The following is a 26,205-nucleotide window of genomic DNA, read 5'->3' on the forward strand; positions in this document are numbered from 1 at the left end:
GTTGTGTGAGAATATCTTCATCCTTGATGTTTTGTCTATTACTATTGATGTAATTTCCCCATGAGAGCAAAACATCTTTCCAAAATTCATTGGTTCACTTCATCAGTAGATTTGCTTTGATATATTGTTCACATTCTGATACAAAGTTCATATCATTTGTTTTAGTGTATTATTAAATAATATTTTCAGTTTGGGATCGTTTTTTTTAACACCCTCTATGTAACCTTTTGCGATTTGATTTGATTGTATTGTTTTGTACTCTCAATCCTCCATTTCCGATTGATTTGCAAAGTGTTTTTCATTTTGCCAAATAAATCTAAAAAATTCTTAATTTAATTGTCTTATAAAGGTTTTATTTGGATTGAGGAGAGATGAAAATAAATGATTCAGTTTAGGTAGTATAAGACATTTCAATACAGTATTTCTACCTATAGATGAAAGGGCTCTTCTTCGATAGTTGTTCATTTAGTTTATCTTTGTAGTTTCTTTCCACCATTTCTGCCAAATAATGCGTGCAGATGATACCAAGCAGAGTAAATTCATTTTCATTCAATTCAATTCCCATTTTTTTGGCACACGATTTCAGGGATCCTATTTTCCTACTTGCATTTTGTTCATGTTAATTCTTAAACTGGAAAATGGTGCATAGTGCCATAGGATTTGCAGCATGTTTGTAAGGTAAAATTATGTTCCATCTGATACCAGTAATGTGTCATCTGCAACTTGAGATACAAGAAATTCTGTATTTCCATTGATAATTCCTTTTATTTTTGGGTTAGTCCTTAACATGTGCGCTAGTATTTCTGCACTTAACAGAAAAATATACGGGGATAAGGGATATTCCATTGATCAAAAACACTCACTCATTCAAACAAGTATCAGGTGCATGTATACTCAGTAATAGGTTTACACCTTTTTAACAAACACTCGGAGAATCAATCATCGATATCGCCCCCAACAATAGACAGGTAAATATGTATTCCATACGATCAAAGAACGTGTTATAACCCAAACCTCAAAACAGAATTAACCTACTCTTTACTGCGTCGGCAACAGGGGAAGGATCTTTTGAGGAATCAAGGTCCTCTGGTTTGTCAACTTCCGCTCCTTTTCTCTCTGGACTGGTGTCATTCTTGTCTTTACCGTTTGGACAGATGATGCAGTTCTCGGCTATAGTATCATCCTGAACAAAAAAATGGAAATCAAATGCAGCGTTTTCAGTAAACGTGTATATTACAATATGACACATAATGTGATGCAAATCGCACTGATTCAACTTCATACATTTTTTAATTTGGAACTTCATGATCGCTATGTACATTTAAGATAAATAACTAAATATATACTCAGCATGCTTATCCATCTATCCCTATGTAAACAGAGAAGGCGAAGCGTTATCTACCTTAAACACCACCTTGAAGTCGTCACATTCTTGCACCCACTCTGGGACCTTCAGGACCCTGTCTTCCAGATAGTGTGTAGGATCCACATAGCTGCCCTTCCTTTTCAGGGAGAAATGGATGTGTTCGTTACCCACACACGGGGAGTTGGCAGCCACGCCTATCTTCTGTCCAGCAGTCACCTGGAAAAATAAAACAAAAATATAGTTGCAGGCAACGATTAGGTCTCCTTTGCTTTACTTTCTATCTATTATATCTGAGGGCCAGATATCATCGTCCAAAACGGAGCCAGAACACATGTGTTGACAGGCGAGCGGATCTTCCAAATACAGCCGGGGTCACGTACCTTTTAAGTAGTTCCGGAGACGAAATAGTTCCCTCTTTAAAAGGCTGTATCTCAGTTGTTCTTGGGTCTACGTTCAAAACAATTAGTGTTCTGGAATCACCAGGACATCATCTACCATACTGGTACTTTTTGTGCAGAATTTGCACATTTTGGGAGCAAACTACTCAGAAAAGTGCTGAAAAACATGGTCAAAAACTGAAAACAAAAATAACTGCCAAAAGGTACATTTTAGCGACTTGACCCGTCAAGCAAAATTGTTGGGAATTCGATTGTGCATCTGTACAATAAATTTGGAAGTGTTGGAACAATAAGTTCTTGAGATATTTGCTGTCAAACGTTGAAATTTTGGAATTAATTTTAAATTACACCTCGGTGCGCATCTGTGTGATTTTTTTTGTAAGCGATTCGGAGCATTGGTTTAGGAGTTATGTTTGGTACAAAAATCGGCGGAATAATAAATAATAATAATAATAATCCGAACGATTACAATAGGTTTCCTACCTAGAGGCAAGGAGCCCTAATAACTATCTAATCATAGCTTTCAGTTGGCATAACGAAGGGGCAATGAATATGAGCAATATTCAACATAACAAGGTAAGGAAGGACAATGTATTCTGAGAGGGCAACGCACTGAAATCCTGTCTTCCAACATTAGTAATTGGCGCAAAAGAAAACTTCTTGAGTCAATCAACATAAGAAGATTAGTGCCCGAGATCAACAGGGATCAAGGGGTTTACCTCCATAGCGCCTCGTGCATCACCAAGAAATCATAGACTCTCAAACTCAACCTGCTTTATCCAATCATTGTTTATACATACTTAATTTTATCTGCTGTTTCCCTTGCGGTTGTATATACTTAAATGACATATCTGGCTTCCTGTACATCAATATATATATATATATATATACGCACAAAATGTCCAAAGTAGTACAGGTGTTCAGTCATAAATATTGCAGAGAAAAATAAAAACAGAATGCCTTTTTCTCCAACATGTTTCGTTCTTTACTCTTCAGGGAGATTGTAGCGGTTACAGTATGACGTCATTACATATATATTGTGACGTCATAATAGGGACAACATTCTAGAGCGACAAGGTCACAGCTTGCAATGGTTTAACATTGGTTTGTACTTGTCTATGAAGTAGTGTTCTTTTAAAATTCGTTTTACTTTGTCCGAATTTTGAACTTGATAAAAAGTAAATATTGTAAATTTAACAGCGTTTCCTTATATATATATATTCTCCCGAAAAAGAAACGCATATAGGAATTTCAACTGTATTTTTATGTTTATTTTGGTGTCTGTGCGAGTTGCTTAAGTGTCTGGGGCTGAGGGTTACAGCGTCGCACCCGTCTGTCCTAGGGCATCCCACAGATGTTCGATCGCGTTTAAGTCAGGTGATCTTGAGGGCCAGGGGAGCACATTGATGTTGTGGCTCTGGAGGAAGTCTCTAGTGTGACGTGCTGTGTGGGGCCTGGCGTTGTCCTGTTGAAACAACTCCCTCTGGCGATCAATGATTGTAAGGAGGTGTGGGCGTAGGATTTCGTCACAGTACCGTTGAGCTGTCAGGTTGCCCTGGATCATCACCAAATCACTTCTCCTACGGCAGGTGATCTCCCCCCACATCATAACACTGTCCCGGCCGAATCTGTCCACCTGGGGAACGCAAGAGTCGGCAAAACGTTCACGTCGACGTCTCTACACCTGCATTCTTCCATCGCGTCGTTCCAATAGAAATCGTGATTCATCACTGAACCAGATTCTACACCAATTCGGTAGGTTCCAGGCCTGAACGTTGGTGCACCATTGAACTCGATGTCGACGATGTTGTTGTCGAAGCACAGGGCCAAAATAAGGTCTTCTGGCACGTAAACCAGCCTTTCTCAACCTGTTCCTGACGGTCTGTGCAGAAAGCCTCCTCAATCCGGGTATTTGTCGAGCGGTACTGGTCGCCGTAGCTGTTCGATGACGCAGGTGATGTACCCGGATGTAGTCATCCTGCACCGCAGTGGTCGCTCGAGGTCGCCCACTATGAGGGGCATCTGCTACCGCATTCTGCCGGTGATATCTCTCCCAAAGCCGTGAAATGGTCCTTTGGTGAACATTCATGCGTCGGGCAACTGCACCTTGAGAATGGCCAGCTTCAAGCAAACCAATGGCGATATGACGGTTGGCTTCACTTGGACGTGGCATTTTGCGTTCGTCAACAATATTCCAAATACAGTGAATAGTCGACAGACAGCGAACAACCTTTTATACCCATCATTGAGACTATCTGATCCCCAACTTTCACGTGCATTGCATGTGAATTGTGCATTCTGTGACACTACACGCCGAAATTGAAAATCATGCTGTTAAATACGGGTATTTTACGGATGGTGCGTTTTGTTGTGATGTTTCAAAACATAAACACCATAGGACTCATAAACAGAGGATAACCTTTTGTAAAATGAATCACATTTTAATTCATTGCTACATGAAATTGTTATTTTTATGATGCGTTTATTTTTTGGAGAGTATACATACTGAACTGTTCACCATGATCATTATCCACCTGAACAAGGGGCAACGACTAGCCCAGAAACGTTGTGAAAAATAAATCAAGAAGTTGTTATGCATAAGATTTGTCTTGCCTTTCAAGGAAGTTCACAAAGTTTTCTTGACGCCCCTCAATATGTGAATGAGGATGTAATATTACAACGACAAATGTTGCTGATGATTCATCTGAAGCATATATTGTTGTATAAACACTCAACACCCTTCCTAAAATAGATGACACTTTCGATTTCTCCAAGGAGAGAATGCATAACAGAAAGTGAATATGATGTCAGAGGATTTAAAGATTACATTAATAGAGACATTTGACATAAGAAACGAAGCGCAATTTACAATAACTGACTGGTGGTCTAACTTCGAAGTCTTTTTCCACATCCCTGTCCATAACTGTGAAACTTTTAAGTACTGAAGCAGGGTGTCAGAAAAACGGTACTCCATAGTATATGACTTACTGGATTGTCCACATATGTAGAGTCACCTGGATGCTGGATGCTTAGGGAACTGTTTGGGTTGATGTTTGTGATGATGACCTCCGTTTCCTTAAGAGATCCTGCATTCGGGATGATGATGACCTCATGAGATTTGTCAGACAGCATGATGTTTCCAGCAACCGGAGCCACAATCTGCAGAATATATTTTTGTTGTAGTGGACATTATCACAGATACATCCAGGGAGGACTTGATTTGGAGGTAATTTTAATTTTATAATTTTGAACATTATTTTTTAAACATTATTCGTTGTTTGGTTTTGTCCTCATTACACATGCCAAAAGATATATTCATATATCTCTTGGTCTCATTGTAGTTTCAAGCCACGATCCCCGGTTTCTGGCACGACCAAGGGCGGTGAGTCTTTGTCCCCGGGGAAGGAGAGGATGGGTACATGTACACATTACGAAGTAACATGTGAGCGAGTGAGGGAGCTGGTTATACACCGCTTTAAATAGTACTCCATATATGACTGCGTGGAAACTCAGTTTGGGAGGAAAGTCCGAAATGATTGTGCAAACATCAATCACTTACTGTTCAACTTTACTATGTATATATATACCTTGCCTCTAGTTTTGTACATCATTTGCTTGATAACGGTGTTAGTAGCTACACCGAAACGTCGCTCATATTATGTTAAAAAGTTGTATATCCATAGAACTCTCCCCGTTGTTCATATTTGGACGAACGACCACAATTCGACATCTTCTCCCCCAAAGCGTGTTCCTTAATAAAGAATTGCCTACAATCTTTTAGAAATATATGCTCATTTCTTTTGATATTCTGTTGAGAAGATCAAGACATTATGAATTCACAATTCGGAAAAATATATCAGTTACACTGTGACAGCGGTGTACCGAAACTACACACGTTTTCTCCTTACACGAGTACACAAGTGGAAGTTCCTCACCTCTTTGCCAGGAGATATTGTGACAGAGGTGTACCGAAACTACACACGTTTTCTCCTTACACGACTACACAAGTGGAAGTTACTCACCTCTTTGCCAGGAGATATTGTCACATCTATTCCTTCATGCTCGTATTCATCTCCATTCTTCAGTTCAGAGGGGTAGCTGCCATTCCCATCGCATCCTCCCCCAGCGAGTCGGAGGGTTCGGGGGAACTCCTTGTGACATTTGGGTCCGAAAACACGGTCGATAAGAGAGCGGGCCGTTCGGTATCTGAAACCAATATGAACACCATACATTCTTCAGGTAGGTTGTATGAAGAGATGTACAAAATACTCCCAATGTCTGTGTTCTCTCAAATCACTTTCCTCGTATATGAAGTGACTTTGAATGAGGATTCCAGATCAGGAACTTAATATAGAACTTGTAGTCAAGTGTTGCTACTGGTTTCGTTAAACCCCAGGTTGGGTTATTCCAATGAATACCACGATCCTCTGTTAATAAACAAAACGCTTAGTGATTTGGAAAATAGAAGAACCTTTAAATAATGACATTACATATCAACAATAGTGTATATTAAATGTTCGCTTCTTTTACCCTTACCGCATAAAGCCGGCATATTGCTGAGGGCAGCGTTAAACAACAAACAAACATTACCCTTCCTTCAGAGTGTTGTAAGCTTCCTTCAGAGTTTTGATGAGATCAAACACCTTCTGGAAAGTGTTCACGAACTTCCTTCCCAGATTTCTTAGAGGTTCAAGAGGAGCCAGGACATCATCAACAATGTCCGCCATCATGGTCACCACCTTCTGTCTCATCGCAGTCTATAAAATTTGATTAGAATGTTACAATTAGCGTAAATAGAAAAGAAAACAGAGTAATCGCAAAGGTTAACTTCTACTATGCAACTGAAGGCAGACAAGCATAACGCACATGTTCCTCTCCTGGATGCAAAGGCAAGTGACATATCGACTCTTTCGATTAAACAGGAACATTCCACATATATCAAACAATAGCACACAAAGTTGAATGATAAGACATGTAAATTGTTCTGTTTCCTCCATACAGTCACGCTTTAATCTAACATCTGAATTATGTTTGTGCAAAACATATACCCAGTTATTCGGTGTCTAACCAACCTGGTCTATTATCAATAGTGAGTGTGGTTTTATGCTGAAGTCAACAGTGTTCTAGCTATTGTTCACTGGCATGTGGCTAAACTCTTGGCAACATAAATCCGTGACTAACACATGTGGCACCATGCCATTCAATTAGCATGTTACAGCATCTGAAAACCTTGTCCTCTTTGTTCAGCTTTTGCCACAAATATGTGATAATTGGGAACTTTCCTTCACTGGAGTCTCAAGAGACTGGTACGTGCGTGCGTGCGTGCATGCGTGCATGCGTGCATGCGTGCGTGAGTGCACGAGTGTGGGCCAGTCTATAATACAATGAATTCGATGAGGTCATTCATGAGGTAAAATCTAACACTGAGTCACTCACCACGTTACTCTTCCCCTTGGAAAACTCCGCTACAGGGTCCTTCCTCCCTTTTACAACCTCCTTGATCCATTTCTCCCCGACTTCAAGCAGCGCCGTCTTTGCTTTAGCCGCTGCCTCCACTATCTCAAGCACCTTCGAACCTAGGTCCATCCAGTCAGGAGTTTTGTCTGTTGACACATGTGACAAAATAAGTCAGCATGTTATCTATATCACCAATAGTTATCTGTATGTCAGTGGAAGGCCCAATGAGAGGAGGTAAATGTTTTCAGATATGGTGAAACCCGAAGCTAGGGTAGTCATCACAGTAATACCGCTACATACAATTAAAGAGGAATATCCTGAAGATCAAGGTTTGATTCCCCTCATGGACTCATGTGTGAAGTCCATTTCTGGTGCCCCCCGCCGTAAAATTGCTGGAATATTGCTAAAAGCGGCGTGAAAACAAACACAACAACAACAACTAAAAGGCATATCACATGTCAAACGTTACTGAGTAGTTATAAAAAAGGACTCTTTCGAGTTAATAGACATCTGGACATATAATAATTACTGTGGTAAATGTAAGTCAAGTGTAGTCGACGTTTAAAAAGACGTACCAAGGGTTGTATATATTGCATTTTTGGCCTTGTTAAGGACATCGACCAGATTATTTACTTCTCGGCCAATACTGAAAAAGAAAAAGAAAACATTCGTCCAAATTAATACGTTTTAAATACAAATGAACCATGAAATGATATTTCTGTTGACTGATAAAGATAATCAATAGTACCAGGTACGGTGACTTTACTCACGTGATGATGTTGTCAGCGACAGTAGAAATGGCCTGTTTGGGGTCTTTGTTGAACGTCCTGAAGCTATCAATGATAGCTTTGATAGACTTATAGATCATCTTCCCTGCCCTGGGTATTATAATCGTCACAGTCTCCATCAGTTGCTGAAATGGACAGCACAGTAATATTCATGTTTCTTTAGTACACGTTCTTTTCTTCTTGTTTATGAATAAATAATAGCGTTAAATGGAAGATTACCATTTCACTTACTAAAATACCAGGGAATTCAAAAACCAAATCGTACCTTCCTACATTGAAACACCTTCTGGTTACTTAGCTCAACAGACCAGGTAGTTTGAGGTGCAGTTTGAACATAGATTTTCATCTATGTAAAGATGCTCCAACAGTAGCAAGCCGACTTATAGTCAGCCTGCCCAATTGACATAAAAGATTCAAAAGGTAGCCCGAAGACCTTAGTTACATTATTAAATGTATGGTATAATACCATCAAAATTCACAGAAAGGAACTCAAAAACAGTTATTCCGAGAAGCACAAGATATGGAAGAAGACAAAATTATTGTAGCAATACATACATTGTAAAAGCTAAGGACCGATGACTTCACGTCATTGTAAAGGTTTGTGATTTTCAACACCAGGTCCGTGGCAGGTTTAGCAAAGGGAGGCAACTGTTTCTCGTCCAGCTGACCAAGTCCATCCATAGCGTCTGATGCCTTCTTCCCAGCACTGATAACCTGTATCATACCATCATGTACATCGGGTAGTGGGGTAGCCTAGTGGTTAAAACGTTTGCTCTTCACACCGAAGACCCGGGTTCGATTCCCCACATGCGTTTAAAGCGAATTTCAGGTGTCCCCCGCCGTGATACTGCTGCAATGTTGCTAAAAGCAGCGTAAAACCCTACTCACTTAATCATACAGAAATATCAGTGACTATCCGCGTGTTATTGTTTTATGTGTGTTCAACTTCACTGCCGAAATTTTGCACAACTAAGGAAATTATTTCATGATCCAACTGGTCATGACTCCTCGACATAATTTCACCCTCCAAATATAAAACCCAGTCGTGATTATCCATCCAATCTGAATCCATCGGGCCTTAAAGGCAAATATGCTGTGAACATATGAATGGATTACTGATAATCAGTAATGAAACCAGGTGTTCACTCACGCTTATTTGATTATAGTCTTCATATTATTGATAATGCGTGCAGGGAATTTCCCATCTTATATAGAGAGGATATTAGCCGGGAGTGTTTTCGAATCATAATTATCATTACCGCGTATATGGGCATATATTGCATTGTGCGAATCTTTGTGTCCGGAAGCACACATGAGGAATAATATCTTCATCACAGACAAATAATCCCCTTCTTCAAAATCGAAACTGAAAAACATGGTTGCACTCACTAACTCGACTTCATAGACCGCTTCTAAATGTAATGCAAGAATGGAGCTCGTCTTCATACAGCAGCGTGAGTGAGTGAGTGAGTATGTTTATGTCGCTTTTAGCAATATTCCAGCAATATCACGCCGGGGACACCAGAAATGGGCTTCACACATTGTACACATGTGGGGAATTGGCGTGACGAGCGAACTCTTTAAGCATTTTGATACCCCAGCACCCTTTCGATGCATCAGAACATTCACGTGTTCTATTTAATGTTAAAGTTTATGAACATCTGGGTTTTGTATCTATGTATGGGACGCGGTGGGCGAGCTGGTTAAAGCGCTAGGCTAGTGATCCAGCGAGGTTGAGGTGTCGGGATCGAGCCCACCTGTGACAAGGTGTAAAAACCTTGGACTCAACATTGTGTGCAGACTCTTTCCGTGTTGTCACAACCCCTAGTGTACAGTACACAAACCTGTGCACTTAAAAGAACCCACGAATCCGTTGGTATATGACCAGATGGTGGCCACATGAATACGTGCAAACACAACGTGCAGTGAACTTGGACAAAGTACTGTGACTATGTGTTTCCCTGTCCACCCAGCTGTGAGTGGATACCTCGTTAGGATGAGCAAGCCGCAATAACTCGGTGCGCCTAGTGGCTGCAAGAGGTGTATACTTCACAAGGAGTTGAGATTGATAATAAGATGTGCCGTTGAGATTGACATCCAATGATCGAGGGAAAGAAATACCAGCCCCTTGAGCAAGCACTAGTTGCGTGGATATGTGCGCTATATAAATATCCTATAATAATAAATAATAGAGCTGGTCAAAAGTACTTTCTGATAGGTGATCTGCTCATGATGCCGAGTTTATCCGACCTCTGCATCACAAAGGAACACTCGTGATTGTAGTATAAATTGCTCAATGAACACACCTTATCTGGAAGTTCCTCAAGCGCCGTCCTGAAACCTTCTATCATGTCAGCAAGCGAGAACTCCCCATCGATGATGCTCTTGAAGAGTTCCAGACCTTTCATTAAAGCAGCAGCAGCTTCACTCTTAACAGCGTCGTAGAGTTTCGCCAGTTCCTGGAGTTTTTCCACGCCAAATTCCTGTAACATGAACAAACGATGCCAACCATAAAGATAACCACTTTGCATTGTACGTAATTAAATTTAAAATGTTGATTTATAATATTCTTATGACTTCTTTGAGTGACAACGAAACAAGAATCTGTATCGAAACGTCGCATCTACCGAATAAAGAAGTTGTTTATCCATAAAGTTTGCCTGTATAATATTCTTATGGCTGATGGCTGCAAGACACATTCTCATTTGGAAATGCTGATTATTTTAATCCAATGTGGTATTATTCATCTTGTTGGCATTTGAATATGAATTGTTACACTGGAAGCACTTTAACACAGCCGAGTGTAGACATAAACTATTTGTCCAAAAGAACGTAAGACAATGGAAACGCTACAGGAAAGTCTTAGCGCAAAGTTACGTCACACATCTACAGGGTAGACACACAACTGTCACAGACACGAGTCATTTGCTACAACGGTTTAGCTGAACAGATTGCACGCGACAGAAGTGTTTCAACGGGCTGCTTTGTGAGGTTACCTGCAGCATGTTCAGATTGTAAGAAGCTTCTCCCTTGAAGCAGATCCTCGCCAGAAAGAATTCCAGGTTCTTTTTCATGAAACCAAGGTGGATGCGGGCGTACGCTTCATCCTGGATGTTCACTTTCGTATGTGCACCCAAAGGCGCTGTAACATGACGTAACCATATACTGACTGACTGAGTGAGTTTGGTTTTACGCCGCTTTTAGCAATATTCCAGCAATATCACGGCGGGGGACAGCAGAAATGGGCTTTACTCATTGTACTCATGTGGGGATTAGAACCTGGGTCTACGGCGTGACGGGCCAACGCTTTAACCACTAGACTACCCCACCGCCCCTGAAGTAACCATTTACAATTTCAGTAGAAGTTAAGGAACTGTTCTCTTTCAAGCTTTAGATTTTGTTCGTTTGTTGTATATTTTTTCTTGCTATTTATCGTCGTACCCAGACTTTCCCCAACTCTGGGACGGCGGTCTGTAAATAACCATCAATTTAGTGATTCACATCATGAGCATTGATCTGCTTAAATGGGATTCAATGACATGTCAGCCTGACCACCCGATCCCGTTAGTCGCCTCTTACGCCAAGCATAGCTTGTTGAAGGCAAATTCTAGCCCGAATCTTCACGGATCGATGGATTGAGAGGAACCAAAAATATCAAAAACGTCCTTGTGTCGACGGACAGATAACATCAAATCTGCATGTCAAATCGCAGAAATTACTAAGTGCGTTTGGTAGCTTTTTAAATGGCCTGAGCTCCTGCAACGCTAATTTGGGTTTGGGTTTTCATCGAATGTTTTTGAATGCCAGTCTGACATTACAGTTAAAATACACAATGATGTTTTATGACATTTACAATGGAATCTGAAATAGGTATATGATAAAAATGGTTTAGTGAGTCACTGACACGAGCATACCTATCTTGAAGTCTAAAGCGTTGTTCATGATGAGTCCAAAGGAAGCTCCAATGGTTGTGGATCCAAGCATCTTCTTCCAGTCTACGATCGGTGAGGCCACTTTGATCTGAAGGTTACCGAAGCCCCTTTTACTTCGATGGTGTACTTCAATGTCCCGTTTGCCAACATATCGAGGATCCACGTGAAAAATGGATCCATTCATGGGACTGTAACATATCGGTTGATAAGGTTTAACGTTGTTTTAACAGAGATCCCTTAGCGAAAAATGAAACAGCATCTCAGATCAGTGAGTAACACACGCAAAGACGAAAGCGTAACAACTGGACACGGATATGGTGGAGGGAGAATTTGACCAAGAACTAGATCCAGTGAACACTGATGCGGCTAAGGGAAGATTCTCTTTACAGTAAGATGCCCATTCTTTGACAACTAGGTGACAACTGCCGGCTTAATGAGAAGCCAGGGGTACGCAGTGACTGAATAATAACAACAAAAAAACAACAACAATATGACGTTACCGTTCATCCAGACACATCATGGCTATTCTTTGTCAATTCAAACCATAGTGTTGGCATGGGGAGGCACTGTTTTAACCTTAAAGCAACCACAGTGTCTCAATGCGAACAATTCATCTATGATGTACAAGAAGTCAAAAGGGATCTGGATTGCCTTATCTTTCGGTAATTAATTAGGGGTTGAATGGACTTCAAGGTTTGGAAGACACAAAGTATGCCATGAAAATAGAATGTGTATGACTTGTTGAACAGATGAAAATGTTCAATATCCACCCTTCTTCTCTGTACATGGGAGCTATTCTCGCTGCCTTTGGGTGAGCCTGGTATTGTAGCAGGGCTTCATATCGGACCTTCTCGTCGTCATCGTACAGGGCTGTCTTCAACATCAGATGTGCTGCCTGGATCAGGGAATGATGTATCATTAATACATATGAGTTCTCTCGTATCCCCACTCAGGTACTTTCTATTGATGTAAACCATTGCTTGGTGCCTCCACCAAATACCATTTGGTGAGAATCACAGTTCAAGAATGATTTTTACATTTAAGAGCGTAATACCTCATATTATTTGTTCAGCTATTGCCTATTTGAATGAACGAAAATGTAGTGAATAACCTCTTTTGTTAGGTATAAAGTTAATTGTGTGCGTACCCCTTCTTGTTGGTACTTCCTTAAGGCGTGTATCCCAGCCCGCTTCACCCACTGAGAGTTGGTTGTGTTGACATGTGACACAATCATCTCAAATGATTGGTCGAGACCGGCATTACCCAGAGATCCCAGCAAGATAACTCTCCAGCGGTCGTCATCAAGGACTTCAATTTCTGTCATGGTGGATCGCTTTGTGCGGAAAAGCCAGGGATCTGGAAAAGATGTGCAGATAAGTAATCTACGACAGGCTCAAGATCGGGATGAAAGTAAGTTAGGGAATCTGTTTCTGGCAATATCATTCGATTCGTAAAGTATGCAATCAGTCACAGACAAATCTGTGACTAGCCTAAGCAAATTGGCATGCCATACAGTCTCACCAGGAATCCCATGTCACTCGGCACAGATGGGAAAATTGGTGAACTGCTTCGGGTCAAAGGTAACACTTTGGAGTGCGCATTTCTCTGCAGTCGAGTGAGTGAATGAGTTTTATGCCGCACACAACAGTATTCCAGCTATATGGCGGTGGTCTGTACATAATCGAGTCTGGACCAGACAATCCAATGATCAACAGCATGAACATCGATATACGCAATTGGGAACCGATTACATGTCTCAACCAAGTCAGCGAGTCTGACCTCCCGATCCCGTTAATCCCCTCTTACGACAAGCATGGGTTACTGAAGATCAATTCTAACCCCGATCTTCACGGGTTTTCTGCAGTCGACAGGTTTATGTCGTAATAAATAGACGGGTTAGTGTAACAATGCAACAGTGTACTAATATGCTGGTTCAACATCGTGTACAATGGGACAGTGACTTTAGGTTGTAAAATAGTCAGCAAAACCAGATTTCACAGATGACTGTTGTTCTTATCTAAGATGTGACCCTCTTACACCTTGCCTTGTTAGACACGGTAAATATGTACAAAAATCACCACTAAAGGAAACGTCAGATTTGTGAAGTGAAATTTCAGCGAGCATATATCTATCAACAGTTTAGTCAAAATACCAAACCATGTTCGACGCTGTTGATGAGTTCTAAAATCAAAGAGTTATCCTCACCATGTACTCCAAGCCATCCCTCCAACTTCGTGACAATATCAACCGCCTCCTCCTTCCTCCCAGCGTCCAACAGTCGCCTAGCAACCGCCCCCAACGCCAGCACCATCCTGTTATATGTTTCGTGTTCTTGTAAAGCCTCGGGGGCCTTCTCCCGCTCAAAACACAGGCTCTTCAGTTTTGTGATGATGTCCTGTTCCAATGAGAGAAAAAACTCTCATCATTGCAGTCCTCTCTTGGCTTCCTTCCACAGTTGACACCTCGAAACTTAGTACTGATAATAGTCGTGTTCAATCGGCGTTCTTTCAACGAATAACGGGGGAATCTACACTTGCGTGTACTGGTGTTCCATCAAGTGAGATGATGTACAACATCAGCATGAAACCGGTATACAAGACCAATCTTCACTTACGTCTATATGTGGTCCATCAAGTGAGATGATGTACAACATGAGCTTGTAACTGTTATACCAAACATATTTACACTTACGTCTATCGGTGGTTCATCAAGGGAGACGATGTGGAACATGAATCTCTTAACGAGGGAGGAGTCGGGTCTGGATCTGTTGAGGACAAGGTCCAGCAGAAGCTGCTGAGACAGGTCTGTGGTCAGACCAGCGATAGCATCAAACATGTGGTTCTGGTCCTTGAAGGTCTTAGTCAGTCTGTAAATAGATGGAATGGAGGACTGACAAAAAAGTGCACCACTGTTTCCAGGTATCGTTGTTACAATGATGTCTTAATATGCATCTACCAGTGTGGAAATATGTCATGAGAGTGGTTTTTTTGTAACTTGTAAAATCATTGATTAGGTGATAGTTATTGTGGGTCACAGTGTTTAAAGTTTTGAGAGTAGGTTGCGGCTCACATCATGCATCATGTATGTTCAATGGCAATAGTACTTTTAGCGGTACACCATTTTGATAGCGCTCCAGAGTTGCATCCCTTAGCTTTATTTTGCTTTGACTCCCAGTCCTATGTTCGACGAATTTCGATAACATTCTGAGTGGATTATGCTGCTACCTAGTTTTGCTAGAATGCTCGAGAATTGTGTCAGTATATATAAAGGCTGGTTGTTGTGTTGACACACACACACGGAATTACACGGGATTTATTACCTGACTAGAGTTATACACACATGTCTGCCGTCATCTGCCTACCGAGGCTACCATCGTCAAGTCTGTCTGTCAACATTTCAAGACCGTCTATTCGTCTATTCTCATTGTAAACAACCTTCAATCAGTAAATCTGTTCTCACTGTTAATGTCAAGACTCTGGTGAGTTAATATTTGATATTTGTGACCCAATATTTTAGATTTGTGACACAATTGCATTGTACTAGATATCTGTATTGCCATTGATTGTAGTTTGCTCATTGTTTGCTCAATATATTATTGAATATTTTAGACTTGTCTGTGTTCTATACTGCTGGTTCAAAGGGGACTCTTAAACCTTTTGTCGGCAAATTATTAACCGTAACACATGTTTATGTTGGTACAAATAGGTAAACTAAGTAAAACTAGGTAAAATTGGATAACGATGATCTTAGCTAAGGTCACTATGATTAACTGGTATGCTATAAGATATACATTTTACACACACGCGGTACAATAATATACCTGGCAGTTAATACCTTTCAGCTTAAGACATATACCACTTATCTAATATGTTAGAAGATGATAAATGATAAATATCCCTTAACAGAGTGTCCAAATACGAACATAGTTTGATACATGTGTATCTTGTACAAGTGTATAAATGCATATGCAAAAATAAATAAAACATAAAATATTGATTTATATCAGACAAGTGCCATCAAACTGTTTCAATTTGTGTCTAGTAAATACTTTAAGGGTTTATTCACAAGGGTTTATTCACCTCGGCCTGTCGGTCAGGTAGCGTTTGGCAAGGAGAGTCAACTGTTTGTCAGGTAAGTCCCGGAGAACGGCAACAAGTTCAGTGAAGCATTTGTTCAATTTTTTCGAACCTGAAAAAACAAAACCACAAATTATTTAAAATATTCCAGATTCTCCCCTTCTTGTATACTTTAGAAGCTTGTATTCACATTCAATTATATGATTTAGAAGCCTGAATTTACAAATGGATTAACCATTTACTTTAGCAGTTGGCATCTAAATCTAGATCACCTATATGCTTAAGAATCTACAATTTACAACCAAATCAATTGTGTGGTTTTGAGACTTGTGTTTACAATGAGCCAAATGTGTGCTTTAGAAGCCTGTATGTATTTACAGGACTGTATAACATCAAGACCTCTGATCCAATCATCACATAATAGAACCTTTATCTGGCTCGTTTCGCATGCACGTGAGGTTCCCCTTCATGTACTGCTCAAACTTTAGGTATTCCTTCTCACTGACTGCTGCCTTCTTTCTCTTCACCTACAATGAAATGATTAGGATGCTGAGGTCCAGTACGACTATGAAGATTCATTATCCAATACATTTTTCCTATCAAATGCGCACATACGTTTGGCACATTTTCTGCATTCTGTTATTTTATTGGTTTCTTGTCTGTCACCAACTGACATGACTGTCAGCGTAAGGTCAACTGAACGACAAAGCTAAGTTTCATGAACATGCAAGGGGATTTATATTGTTTAAATTGTGTGTTGTTCTGACTTTGACTAATTTTGGTTAATTTTTCCTACAATCGCCAGCTGCTGAAGGGATGGTGTAAATCCTGCTAGGGTCCATGCAGGTAGCAAAGATACTGTAAATCCCCATGGTCCCTAGTATGGGGAACAGCCTTCAGTTGCTAATGATCTATAGCCCGGTTTTATATTGTATTGTTGTCTATAGTGATATATTTTTATGATAGCGTACTAGTTTTAAATTTAGAGCTGTGATATTCAAGTAGTTTTACTGTCCTTCGATGACAGGTTTATATTTTCTGAATTTTTATTTTTTTCATTGATATGAATTACATTGTTCTCGTCACGATATGGCTGAGAAATTGCCAATGTGACGTTAAATCTTAACTCACGCACTCACTCACTCACTCACTATAATCCCCAATATATTTATGATTCCAAGCTTATCAGATACCATGTATATATAATACAAGTTAAAGTGACCAATCGTCTAAAATATTATCTTTCTTTAAATTTATATATATTTAATTGTTGGATCATCCACATATTTGCATCCTGGTACAGGAACACATTCTGAACTTAATTTGTCACTTTCAGATCCAAATATAAATAATGAGTTTGAAAGGTTGGTCCATGATGACCTTTGTGGAAGTGACCATTGGCCCACAATTCTCTCAGCTATAAATCGGACTGATGACCCACCTGCAATGAGGTAGAATTTTAAATTGGGTAATTACCCTTTATTTCAGACACTTTGAACTGACACATTAAAATCCGACATTTAATATCCCAGATCCTATTCAGCTGTTCTTAGATAAACTAAATGAAATAGCTGATGTTACTGTTCCTAAGTCCTCTGCTAAGCCACATTGTCGTAAACCATGGTTTACTGGCGATTGTAAAAAGGCGAGGAAGTGCAGGAAGAAGGCTTGAGAAATACTTTCGCTGTCATCCTACAGTTCATAATCTTGATAATGTTAAAAATCGATAGTGCCAAGGCTCGACGTACGTTTAAGCAAAATATAGGCGACAGTCCTGGAAGAATTTTGTATCAAAGATTAAATCACGTACACCTGTGACGGAGGTTTGGATCATGATACAAAAAGGCAAAGGCAAAGGTACAAAATGTAATGTTCATCATGTCAAAGATGAACACAATATATTAACGGATAAATCCGACCTTGCAAATAAGTTGGGTGAACCTTTAGCTGCACATTCTTCATTGTCACATTATAATCCACAATTTCAGAAAAAAACCCAAGAAAAGTACAAGTCCGTAATACGGCGACATCCACTATCAGCTTCTAAAACAATTACCCAACTCATGTCTTGAAACACTTACATATTATTGATGATATTTGGACAACTCGTATCAATCTTTTTCGACCTGAAAAAAGCTTATGATACAACATGGAAACATGGTATTTTGGTTTGGAAAGGCCGTTTGCCTCATTTTATATCTCAGTTTTTAACAGACAGATAATTTCAAGTACGTGTGTGAGCAAACCTGTCTGACCATTATAATCTGGAACAGGGGGTTCCATTAGGCAGTATTGTGTCTGTGACTTGAATTTGTTTAGTATAAACATAAATAGTCTTTCAAAAGTATTAAATGACTCAATTGATGGGTCATTGTTTGTGGATGATTTTAATGTTTCAGGTCGTGGTAAAAATATGTACACCATTGAAAGAAAATTACAGTTGTGTCTAAATGAAATTTATAAATGGTCACTTGAGAATGGGTTTAAGTTTTCACAGATAAAGATAAACTGTATACATTTCTTTCGAAAATATAATGTCCATAACCAGCCCGAATTATTTTTTAGATGGCACTCCAATTAATGTTATGAAGGAAAACAAGCTTTTGGGCTTGATTTTCGACCATCGTTTGACATTTCTGCCACATATCAAATATTTGAAGACTAAATGCCGGAAGGCCTGTTAAAAGTCGTCTCAAACTCAAAGTGGGGAGGGGATCAGACAACCCTCCTTCACTTATATAGATCACTGATTCGTTCTAAATTGGACTATGGATCCAGTGTATATGCTGGAGCCTGCAAGAGTAATTTAAAGAAACTGGACACTATCCACTACAAAGAACTATTATGTCTGGCTGGCTGCCTTTAGAACATCTCCCTTTTATGTTGAGGCAAACGAGCCTCATTAAATTATCTCTCCAATATATTGCTAAATTACGTTCAAATCCCTTGAATCCTCCTTAAGATTCCGTTTTGAAGCCCCTTTATAAAGGAGAATCATGGTCCAGAATACCAGACATTATCGTTTTACCGCTGAGTATCATGCTATGCTTACCGCCTTGTCATACAATCAAAGTGCAATATCACGGCAGGGGACACCAGAAATGGGCTTATACATTCAAAGACAGTCTGTGTATAGACAGTTTCAAAATTGTATTTTTCTGATTCTCTTTCATGTCTTCAGGCATTAAATAATTTTTCTCCAACTCATTCACTTATTTTAAAAAATTTAGAGCTATATAATCATCTTTCAACTAGCCGGTGAGATATTGTCTTTTGTTGGCTACCTAGTCATGTTAGCATAGTAGGTAACACAATGGCTGGCGCTCCTGCAAAGGCAGCTCTCAACAAATCTGTGACACCACGCCTTATACCATACAGCGACTACAAAACTGCTATTAGATATCACATCCGTGATCTAATGCAAAAGTGGCATTCGCAAGTAGGTATTAATACATTACATGAAATTAAACCAGGTATCGGCTACACCTACTTTACACCTTCCAGATTTGAAGACGTCATATTAAGACGATGACGTCTTGGCCATTTCAGATATACTCGTGAATATTTATTGAAAGTTGAGGATGCTACTTTTTGTATCCCTTTTGATGAAAGAATAACATTGCAAGGGGCAACTATTTCAAGATTTCACTTATTGCTTTTCAAAATATATATTGATTCATTGATAAATTTTGATACGAATATATAGTGTAAATAGGAAGTAAATATTTTAATTTGGACGAGTGAATCAATAACTTTGATTGTTAGTGCCTGTACCTTCAAAGGGGGTTGAAGCATCGTAAAGGTATTGTCCTCCAGAGAAGATTCTTAATTCAAATGACATTAACAGTATTTTTCATCCTCCGTGTTCTTAATCATAGCATTTCTGTTAATTTTAACTGTTTGGCTTCACCGTCAACACATCGCCGGTAGCCAGAGGGATGGTGTAAATCCACCTGTGATACCCTGCAGGTAGCAGAAGTATCGTAAACCCTTATGGTCCCTGGGGTGGTGGCTTAATGTTGGCTAGTGGTGAACCATAGCCCATGTTTAGATTGTATTGTTGTAAACAGTCACATTTTAATATTTACATACTAGTTTTAGACCTATATCTGTGAATATTTAGTTATTTTACGGTCCTTTGGTGACAGGTTTTAGTTTGAAATGTGTTGTTTGAAATTATATAACTTGATCAAGTTACAATATGGCTGAAATACTGTCGACGTGACTTACATTATACTCACTCACTCACTCAGTTTCATCTGCAGCTGATCAGGAGTAAAGTCTCATCGCTTTCTTATGTATGTACATTTACTGAACAGAAATTTAGGTAACGTGACAGACGGGGCTTCACTCCCTAGTTTGAATGAAAAATATATGCATTTGTTTATCAAACCGGTTACCTGTTTGATATGAATGGACGCCGTGTTGATGTCTGTCTTTGGTCTGCTGGGAGTATTGACTACCTTGTGTTTGCTGAGGAACACCAGCTTTCCTGTACCTTGCGCTGACATCTCGGGTAATTCTGGAGACAGAAATCATGTTGAATATGTCACATAATACAGTTTTGATGTACTCTTCTTCATAACACTGAAACAAGTTTCATGTAAGTAAACACCGACGAGGTACATCCAATACATTGTGCATTCAATTCCAAGCGCGGTAACAGCTTTTTAGGACCTAGGTTTAAAGTACAGACCGAAAGGTAATATTGAGAAAATAATTACGCTTATTAACCATCACATAAGTCAATTAATTTCCTTTATTCAAGTAAGGTGATCCAGGCGTATTATCATAGCTTTCTGGGCGGTGGGGTAGCCTAGTGGTTAGAGCGTTGGCTCGTCACTCCGAAGGCCCGGGTTCGATTCCCCACATGGGTACAATATGTGAAGCCCATTTCTGGTGTCCCCCGCCATGATATTGCTGGAATTTTGCTAAAAGCGGCGTAAAACCCTACTCACTCGCTCACTATTATAGCTTTCGTCATATGTCTGGATCCATGTATGGATTCATTTCATATGTTGATTTAATAATATCATAATAATAATAATAATAGTGCATATTTATAACGCGCACATATCCACGCTCAGAAGCAAGCTCTTGGCGCTACATAAGTACCTTAAAATAAATACATTATATATACAGAGCAAGAAAACTACGATGAATAGGTGCATAATACAAAAACAATAAAGGCTATTGAGGATAATATTTAGCAAAAAGGTGGGTTTTGAGATTTGATTTAAATTTTTTGTATAAATGCTTCTTGTCAAGTGTATTTGAATTTAATTAGGGACACTGTGAGTCTCGGTAAAATGTACATCTGTCTTGAGTCAAATCCATGTAAGTTTTTTTTTTTAATGCCGCAAGTGCAACACCCAACACACCGAAACAGATTGTGCACAAATTCGCAGAAGCATCTGTAAAATATTTACCGCCATTGATAACCGTAAGGGTCTGTCATAACTAGATATAACTGCTCACCCATTTCTGTGAAGTTGTTGACCGCCTTGACGGGACGACTGTTTTCATACGGGTCATATCTAGTGAGTGGCAGAAAATAACATAGTTACCGACAGTACCAGGTATGCAAGTTGAATGACTGACCAGTACAACCATTGTGATAAGACCGAGAGGGGCATGTCCCAGAACGCCATACACTCGATCGTTAAGGTTACCGAAGCAATAATTGTAATCTTGTTAGAGTTAACGACCATTGTCAATATCTCATATTGATCTGAAATGAGGGTAAATTACTCTCAGAGCGACGTTACATACAGCCCACTAAATATAAAAGATTGAGTATGATGATGGTTATTTGATTAATGATAATGATGATGCCAGCGCGAAACACTCGTCCAATCCACACTGTTTTCAGATAGGTTTGAACAGTATTTCAGTCATATACCATCATGTTGGCTTGGTGTGGATGGTATGCACTGATGCACGGATCATTTACCACAAACCTGGAAACATCAGGAGCGCCAAACAGTGTACAACTAAGGGACGCAACTCTGCACAGGGAATGCCGGGGTTGACTGGTAAACCGTGCTTAACAAATAATATCAACAGTAAAATGTGTTTTCAAGCGAATTATTCAATATCCTCACCCTTCTGCAGTCTTATGCATAACCCGGAACTTCTCCTTCACTTGAATGGTGTGCATTGTTCCAAGGGCAGTGTCGTAATACAGCGTCTGAAACCACGCCCACCATATCGTCATATAGTCAAGTATATATGCATACCTATGGTAATCAAAATGGTCAACACTTTGACTTATTCGTCTTGCTATATTTTAGCATGAGTACATTATATGATACTGCAGTAGTTTTGGTCTGACAAATGTTCATTGTGAGAAAAAGAAAATTGCATAAGGCTCTCCTAAAATGTTCGCGTACAGTACAAACTCCGTCACAGCATTTAACGCCTTCGGTCCTCTCTGGATAGATGACCAAGTTTATAACTGTTTAAAACTATTCCTTAGAAAAGCTTCTGCTATACTATTTCATTGTTATTATTTTTATATTTATTTCCTCTTATGACAAGCATGGGTTCCTGAAGACTAATTCCAATCCTAATCTTCACGGGTCCGTGACTTTACTATTTCATACAGTTATTTCAAGCATTATTGTAATTTGTGAGTGAATAACCATGTGTTTTCTGTTTTAATACATATGGGACTCGTGTCTCTATTTGTATACGGCATTGCATAACTGAGAATAATTATATATTATAAAATTTGTCAATTAAAGGGGAAAAGAAAAAGAAACAGTAAGATGAGTTTGCGCATTTGCTATGTGCATCCGACCTTAGATCGGTCAAACAATTGATAGTAAAACATTGATGAGTCGTTGAATCTGAATCAGTCTGAACAGGTGTCTGAGTCCGAATCTCTTTGAATCTGAAACTGGGGGATTCTGAGGCCGAATCTTCTCCGTTCGTTGACGAAAGATTTTACATCCTTTTCACCCATTATGCAATATCAGCATCACTGTTGTACACTATGATGTGTCATATAAAAGTGTTATCGGTTCACCTTGGTATAATCTGATGTCGCGTGCTCGATGGGGTGGTGACCCGGATGTCTCGTCTTGGTGAACACGTGACCTGTGTGAGTTGGCCGTACGGAGTAGGTGGCGTTGTGAGGACCTGGAGTAGGATAGCTATAGATTCAAAAAACTGAAATAGCATTTATAGATGTCAACAATTAAAGAAAGGTAACACATCTTCAGGATAGTCAGTGTATCAGATTGTGTGTGCTGCATGCACTACACTAATACATAAACAGAAGGAATCAATGTTAAGACTCTACTGTTTTAGAGACGGTGGGGGTAGCCTAGTGGTTAAAGTGTTCGCTGGTCACGCCGAAGACCCAGGTTCGATTCCCCACATGGATACCATGTGTGGAGCCCATTTTTGGTGTCCCCCGCTGTGATATTGCCGGAACATTGCTAAAAGCGGCGTAAAACTATACTAACTCACCCTACTGTTTGAAGCAGTTTTGCTTTTTGTAGTATTCTTGCCAAATCACGTTATGCTATTTTATGTATGTCCCCTTTCTGTATGTGTTATGTAATGATGCAACAAACCCATCCTTTACAACTAAACCATCTCAATCTCATCTCGTCCAATCGTCAACTCACCCACAAATGAAAATATCCACGGTTATCCAATACTAACCTTGACACCCAATTCGTCAATACTCACCCTGACATCCAAGTCGTCAATACTAACCATGACATCCAAGTCGTCAATATTAACCCTGACATCAAATTGTCAATACTAACCCTGACATCCAAGTCGCCAATACTAACCCTGACACCTAAGTCGTCAATACTAACCCTGACACCCAAGTCGTCAATACTAACCCTGACACCCAAGTTGCCAATACTAACTCTGACACCCAAGTTGTCAATACTAACTCTACACCCAATTCGTCAATACTAACCCTGACACCCAAGTTGTCAATAATAACCCTGACACCCAATTCGTCAATACTAACTCTAGACCCAATTCGTCAATACTAACCCTGACACCCAAGTGACCAATACTAACCCTGACACCCATATGGCCAATACTAACCCTGACACCCAAGTTGCCAATACTAACCCTGACACCCAAGTCGTCAATACTAACTCTGACACCTTAGTCGTCAATACTAACCCTGACATCCAAGTCGTCAATACTAACCCTGACACCCAAGTCGTCAATACTAACTCTGGCACCCAAGTTGTCAATACTAACTCTACACCCAATTCGTCAATACTAACCCTGACATCCAAGTCGTCAATACTAACCCTGACACCCAAGTCGTCAATACTAACTCTGGCACCCAAGTTGTCAATACTAACTCTACACCCAATTCGTCAATACTAACTCTGACACCCAAGTCGCCAATACTAACTCTACACCCAGTTCGTCAATACTAACCCTGACACCCAAGTGGCCAATACTAACCCTGACACCGATGTGGCCAATACTAACACTGACACCCAAGTTGCAATACTAACCCTGACACCCAAGTCGTCAATACTAACCCTGACACCCAATTCGTCAATACTTACTCTGACACCTAAGTCGTCAATACTAACTCTGACACCCAAGTCGTCAATACTAACTCTGGCACCCAAGTTGTCAATACTAACTCTACACCCAATTCGTCAATACTAACCCTGACACCCAAGTTGTCAATACTAACCCCGACACCCAATTCGTCAATACTAACTCTGACACCCAAGTTGTCAATACTAACTCTACACCCAGTTCGTCAATACTAACCCTGACACCCAAGTGGCCAATATTAACCCTGACACCGATGTGGCCAATACTAACACTGACACCCAAGTTGCAATACTAACCCTGACACCCAAGTCGTCAATACTAACCCTGACACCCAATTCGTCAATTCTTACTCTGACACCTAAGTCGTCAATACTAACTCTGAAACCTAAGTCGTCAATACTAACCCTGACACCAAAGTCGTCAATACTAACTCTGACACCTAAGTCGTCAATACTAACCCTGACATCCATGTTGCCAATACTAACTCTGACACCTAAGTCTTCAATACTTACCCTGACACCCAAGTTGTCAATACAAACCCTGACACCCAAGTCGTTAATACTAACCCTGACACCTAAGTCGTCAATACTAACCCTGACATCCAAGTTGTCAATACTAACCCTGACATCCAAGTCGTCAATGCTAACCCTGTCATCCAAGTTGTCAATACTAACCCTGACATCCAAGTCGTCAATACTAACCCTGACATCCAATTCGTCAATACTAACCCTGACACCCAAGTCGTCAATACTAACCCTGACACCCAATTCGTCAATACTAACCCTGACATCCAAGTTGTCAATACTAACCCCGACAGCCGAGTTGTCAATGCTAACTCTGACACCCAAGTCGTCAATACTAACCCTGACACCCAAGTCGTCAATGCTTACCCTGACATCCAAGTTGTCAATACAAACCCTGACACCCAAATCGTCTATACTAACCCTGACATCCAATTCGTCAATACTAACCCTGACACCCAAGTCGTCAATACTAACCCTGACACCCAATTCGTCAATACTAACCCTGACATCGAAGTTGTCAATATTAACCCCGACAGCCGAGTTGTCCATGCTAACTCTGACACCCAAGTCGTCAATACTAACCCTGACATCCAAGTCGTCAATACTAACCCTGACATCCAATTCGTCAATACTAACCCTGACACCCAATTCGTCAATACTAACCCTGACACCCAATTCGTCAATACTAACCCTGACATCCAAGTTGTCGCTACTAACCCCGACAGCCGAGTTGTCAATACTAACTCTGACACCCAAGTCGTCAATACTAACTCTGACACCCAAGTCGTCAATACTAACCCTGACACCCAAGTCGTCAATGATAACTCTGATATCCAAGTTGTCAATACTAACCCTGACATCCAAGTTGTCAATACTAACCCTGACACCCAAGTTGTCAATGATAGCCCTGACACCCAAGTCGTCAATACTAACTCTGACATCCAAGTCGTCAATACAAACCCTGACACCCAAGTCGTCAATACTAACCCTGACACCCAATTCGTCAATACTAACCCTGACAGCCGAGTTGTCAATACTTACTCTGACACCCAATTCGTCAATACTAACCCTGACATCCAAGTCGTCAATACTAACCCTGACACCCAAG

General features: G+C 40.1%; 1 protein-coding gene across 1 annotated transcript in view; it reads right to left on the bottom strand.

Moving 5' to 3' along the window:
• The window catches only part of LOC124282192, a 141,668-nt gene that overhangs the window by 74,256 nt on the left and 41,207 nt on the right, over positions 1–26,205 (bottom strand). The window contains exons 6-27 of the mRNA XM_046718161.1: positions 23,048–23,160; positions 22,122–22,207; positions 21,496–21,554; positions 20,418–20,539; positions 16,445–16,544; positions 16,021–16,129; positions 14,633–14,807; positions 14,147–14,336; positions 13,089–13,297; positions 12,712–12,836; positions 11,924–12,129; positions 11,006–11,151; positions 10,316–10,492; positions 8,565–8,723; positions 7,992–8,134; positions 7,797–7,867; positions 7,201–7,367; positions 6,355–6,521; positions 5,787–5,970; positions 4,753–4,923; positions 1,403–1,582; positions 1,036–1,183 (exon numbers count right to left, since the gene is read on the bottom strand). Coding sequence (XP_046574117.1) covers positions 1,036–1,183; positions 1,403–1,582; positions 4,753–4,923; positions 5,787–5,970; positions 6,355–6,521; positions 7,201–7,367; positions 7,797–7,867; positions 7,992–8,134; positions 8,565–8,723; positions 10,316–10,492; positions 11,006–11,151; positions 11,924–12,129; positions 12,712–12,836; positions 13,089–13,297; positions 14,147–14,336; positions 14,633–14,807; positions 16,021–16,129; positions 16,445–16,544; positions 20,418–20,539; positions 21,496–21,554; positions 22,122–22,207; positions 23,048–23,160 — 3,207 coding nt within the window. The remainder of the gene's footprint in view (positions 1–1,035; positions 1,184–1,402; positions 1,583–4,752; positions 4,924–5,786; positions 5,971–6,354; positions 6,522–7,200; positions 7,368–7,796; positions 7,868–7,991; positions 8,135–8,564; positions 8,724–10,315; positions 10,493–11,005; positions 11,152–11,923; positions 12,130–12,711; positions 12,837–13,088; positions 13,298–14,146; positions 14,337–14,632; positions 14,808–16,020; positions 16,130–16,444; positions 16,545–20,417; positions 20,540–21,495; positions 21,555–22,121; positions 22,208–23,047; positions 23,161–26,205) is intronic.

This window comes from Haliotis rubra, unplaced genomic scaffold (assembly GCF_003918875.1).
Source record: "Haliotis rubra isolate DU_JTF1 unplaced genomic scaffold, ASM391887v1 Scf1087, whole genome shotgun sequence".
NCBI classification, from domain to species: domain Eukaryota; kingdom Metazoa; phylum Mollusca; class Gastropoda; order Lepetellida; family Haliotidae; genus Haliotis; species Haliotis rubra.